Source organism: Eimeria mitis, genomic scaffold, assembly GCF_000499745.2.
Source record: "Eimeria mitis Houghton genomic scaffold, Emh_scaff537, whole genome shotgun sequence".
Lineage (NCBI taxonomy): Eukaryota > Apicomplexa > Conoidasida > Eucoccidiorida > Eimeriidae > Eimeria > Eimeria mitis.
Genome location: NW_013573644.1, coordinates 17,821 through 18,569, shown reverse-complemented (window position 1 = coordinate 18,569; position 749 = coordinate 17,821). Strand labels below are relative to the sequence as shown.

Sequence of the window (749 nt, the reverse complement as noted above, 5' to 3'; positions counted from 1 at the left end):
CTGCTGCTGCTGCTGCTGCTGCACATACACCTGGGATGCTTACCTAACGAAGCAGCGATGGCGCTGCCGCGGCGCGCGTTCACTTTGCTGCAGCAGACGCTGCAGCAGCTGGAGCTGCTGCAGCAGCACGAGGCTCGGGCCCAGGAGGCAGCAGCAGCAGCAGCAGCAGCTGCTGCTGCTGCTGAAGCAGCAGCTGCTGCTAAGAAAAACAAACCAGCTGCCGCTTCAAAACCCGAGGATGCTGCAGGTGGAGCAGCAGCAGCAGCAAGAGCTGAATCTGCTGCTGCAGCAAAAGCAGAGAGAGAATACCAGCAGCAACTTGGGGTGTATGCGCACCTCTGTAGAGCAGCAGGAACGTTGTCGCAGCTGCATGCAGCAGTTATATGCCCCCTATTGAGAGAATGCATCTCTGACTTGCTGCTGCTGCTGCAGCAGCGAGCTCTGCTGCTCCGCAGCAGGCTTGTTGCTGCTAATGGTGGCTGCTGCTTCCTCCCCGACGGTGCTGCTGCTGCTGCTCTCATGCTCCCTATCAGGCTTCAAACCAGCAGCAGCAGCAGCAGCAACAGCAGCAGCAGCAGCAGCAACGCCGACTCCACTTTGCTGCAGCAAAACAAAAATCCGCTCTTCCAGGATATGCAAACTCGAGGTCCAGCGCTGTTGCTGCTGCTGCTGCTGCTGCTGCTGCTGCTGCTGCTGGTTTAGTTGCTGCTGTTCGTGTTGCTGTTGCTGCTGCTGCAGTTGCTGCTGCT

The 749-nt window shown here is 58.6% G+C and overlaps 1 protein-coding gene across 1 annotated transcript in view; it reads left to right on the top strand.

Moving 5' to 3' along the window:
* Positions 1-57: 57 nt before the first annotated feature.
* The window catches only part of EMH_0015480 (uncharacterized protein), a gene marked incomplete at both ends in the record, with an annotated part of 6,877 nt that continues 6,185 nt past the window's right edge, over positions 58-749 (top strand). Inside the window, 2 exons of the mRNA XM_013500408.1 lie at positions 58-326; positions 534-646. Coding sequence (XP_013355862.1) covers positions 58-326; positions 534-646 — 382 coding nt within the window. The remainder of the gene's footprint in view (positions 327-533; positions 647-749) is intronic.